This window comes from Poecilia reticulata, linkage group LG12 (genome assembly GCF_000633615.1).
Source record: "Poecilia reticulata strain Guanapo linkage group LG12, Guppy_female_1.0+MT, whole genome shotgun sequence".
In the NCBI taxonomy this organism is placed as follows: domain Eukaryota; kingdom Metazoa; phylum Chordata; class Actinopteri; order Cyprinodontiformes; family Poeciliidae; genus Poecilia; species Poecilia reticulata.
Genome location: NC_024342.1, coordinates 25,187,212 through 25,190,324, shown reverse-complemented (window position 1 = coordinate 25,190,324; position 3,113 = coordinate 25,187,212). Strand labels below are relative to the sequence as shown.

Genomic DNA, 3,113 nt, shown 5'->3' with positions numbered 1-3,113 from the left:
CAGCTTCTCCCTGCTGCCTCCTTCCCTCACCTGCTGGGCGGCAGCTGTGGCTTCGCTGGAGGCCTGAAGCCGCAGCTGGGTGGTCCCAGGCAAGAAATCAAAATGGGGCTTGTACAAGTTCACTGACAAATGCAATAAAGTCCAGAATGAAAATCTCATCTATTATGGATTCATAACTGATTCATATAACTCATTAATAAACAAAGAACATAACATTACTGTGTATGTATCTTTAATCTGAATGAATTACATTTAATATACAGCTTTGAGTCAAATTAGCACCGTATCTGTTAACACTTAATATGAGAAAATCAGTGGATAACTACTGATTTGTCACTTGACATCTCATGTATTTTTTRGTTTTCACAAACAATGACTTGGACATGATCACTAAACCATTTAGGATTTAAAAATATTTGGAAAAAGACTTTGATAAGTTTTACGGAGGTAATGTTACCTTATAAAAAACTTTGCTTCTGTTTTTGTGGGTTTACCAATTTCTTGGTAATATGATCCGAATGGTTATTAAAATAATTTGCATCTAGTTTGATTGCTTTATAGCGCAACAGATTTCTAAAATAATGCAAAATACTTCAAACCGGGTTCGCGCCGGTCGCCGAGGTCCTTTAGCTTGTTACGTCTAATTTCGCTAACGTGATAATTTTAGTATTTTACTAAAAAGTTACAAAGTCATACTGACAAATAATAGTAATACGTTACCAGACAAAACGGCGCCATTTGTCCTTAAGATATCTGAGCACTTTCAGTGGTACTGCCTCTGGAGCTAACTGGGACAGAGAAGATGGCGTACCGGATGGCGCCAGGATGACACGCAAATTCGTCCTCAARCGTTCCTCATTTTCTTCTTTGCCAGAAGAAAAAAAAAATCTGCGAAAAAAATAAAGGTACAAAACGGCACAGTCAAATCACAGGTTCCTGAACACTTRGCTCTCTTCCTAGAATGTAGCTAGCTGACCGGTAAAATAAGGGATTTTCTGTTGTAAGGTTCAGAGCTACGTGATGTCATCAATCAACCACACCAAAGTGTTGAGCAGTGTTTCCTGATGAAGCACACAACATCTTCAGCAGATTGGATRATGAATCAGGGAGATATTGCTGTTGAAACAGTCCAGGGGGCGCTGTGGAGTCMAATTCCAACATAATCCTGCAAGTTTTGTGCCTCTTATYGAATCGGATTCAAATGCGACCCAACGTTCAGGTCGCATTCATCCGAACTGAACGTCACTGATTGTCAAAAAATCTCACTATTCTGCATCCTGATACGCGCAAGTGGGAAGAAAAACAACAACCATGACGGACTATTTGAGGATGAAGTTGTNGCTCTCTTCCTAGAATGTAGCTAGCTGACCGGTAAAATAAGGGATTTTCTGTTGTAAGGTTCAGAGCTACGTGATGTCATCAATCAACCACACCAAAGTGTTGAGCAGTGTTTCCTGATGAAGCACACAACATCTTCAGCAGATTGGATRATGAATCAGGGAGATATTGCTGTTGAAACAGTCCAGGGGGCGCTGTGGAGTCMAATTCCAACATAATCCTGCAAGTTTTGTGCCTCTTATYGAATCGGATTCAAATGCGACCCAACGTTCAGGTCGCATTCATCCGAACTGAACGTCACTGATTGTCAAAAAATCTCACTATTCTGCATCCTGATACGCGCAAGTGGGAAGAAAAACAACAACCATGACGGACTATTTGAGGATGAAGTTGTTAATATGCTGCTCCGGTTGGACAACAACTTCAAATATATAGTCTGGGTTTAAAGTTGCTCATAGCACTGAATCTGCATTGCTCCGAGTGTATAATGATCTCCTCTTAACAGTTGATTCAGGCAACGTTGCAGTTTTATTACTTCTAGATTTGAGCTTTGCATTTGACACTGTAGATCATCAGATTCTCTTACATAGATTAAAACACWGTGTTGGCCTGAGGGGCTCAGTATTCGAATGGTTTAAATCTTACCTAGAAAACAGAACCTTCTCTGTTCTTCTTGACCAATCCTGTTCTGGAGCCAGACCTTTAAAGTATGGTGTTCCCCAAGGGTCAATTTTAGGGCCCATTTTGTTCATCTTGTATTTACTGCCTCTTGGTAAGATTTTTCAAAAATTTAATATTTCCTTTCATTGCTTTGCAGATGACATCCAGATTTATTTGCCCCTTCAAATTCAAAATGGTACAAATGATTCTCTTCAGCTGTTGCTAAACTGTTTAGCTGAAGTTAAATTATGGATGGAAAAAAACTTTCTTCACCTCAATGAAAGCAAAACTCAAGTTCTGTTATTTGGTCAAAAACTTCAGACTACAAACCCAGATCAGATTCTTGGTTCCTTGGCTCGGTCTTATCAAACCTCTGCTAGGAATCTTGGTTTCACTTTTGACAGCTTTTTAAAGTTAGATRAACAAGTTAGTTCTGTCGTTAAATCGAGTTTTTACCACCTTCTGCTTTTAGYAAAAGTTAAATCTTACTTCTGTTTTAAGGACTTTGAAGGACTCATCCATGCCTTCATAACAACTCGTCTGGATTACTGCAACTCTTTATATAGAGGGATGGATAAATTACAGATTCAGCGACTTCAACTGATCCAGAACGCAGCAGCAGCATGGCTTCTCACTGGAACCAGGAATCCTGACCATAAAACACCAACTCTGGCATCTTTACACTGGCTGCCTGTTTTTTATCGAATAGAATTTAAGATTCTGTTGTTAACTTATAAAGTTTTAAATGGGTTAGCCCCCCCTTACCTTCGGGACCTTTTAAAATTCAGTTATTACTGAATGTTCCTCGGACTCGACTTGAGAGGAAAGGAGATGGAGCTTTTTCTGTTGCTGCTCCTGTTTTATGGAATAACTTGCCTTTCCAGATTAGATCTGCCCACAGCCTGGAGCATTTTAAATCACTTCTTAACTCATTTTTACTCTTTGGCATTTAATTGATGTAGTTTTGTGCTCTGTTTTGTTATTTGTGTTGTTCTTGTGCAGCTTTATACCTGTTTTAAAGTGCTATATAAATAAATTTGACATCGACATATAAACTAAGCTCCACCGTTAGCCTCCATGTTTACTTCCGCAAACACTGAGCTCTTCTTCTTCTT

General features: G+C 39.2%; 1 protein-coding gene across 1 annotated transcript in view; it reads right to left on the bottom strand.

The window, feature by feature from the left end:
- LOC103474038 (uncharacterized) overlaps positions 1-3,113 on the bottom strand; it is a 17,663-nt gene that overhangs the window by 5,128 nt on the left and 9,422 nt on the right. Inside the window, exon 2 of the mRNA XM_008424755.1 lies at positions 31-122. Within this exon, the coding sequence (XP_008422977.1) occupies positions 31-122 (92 nt within the window). The remainder of the gene's footprint in view (positions 1-30; positions 123-3,113) is intronic.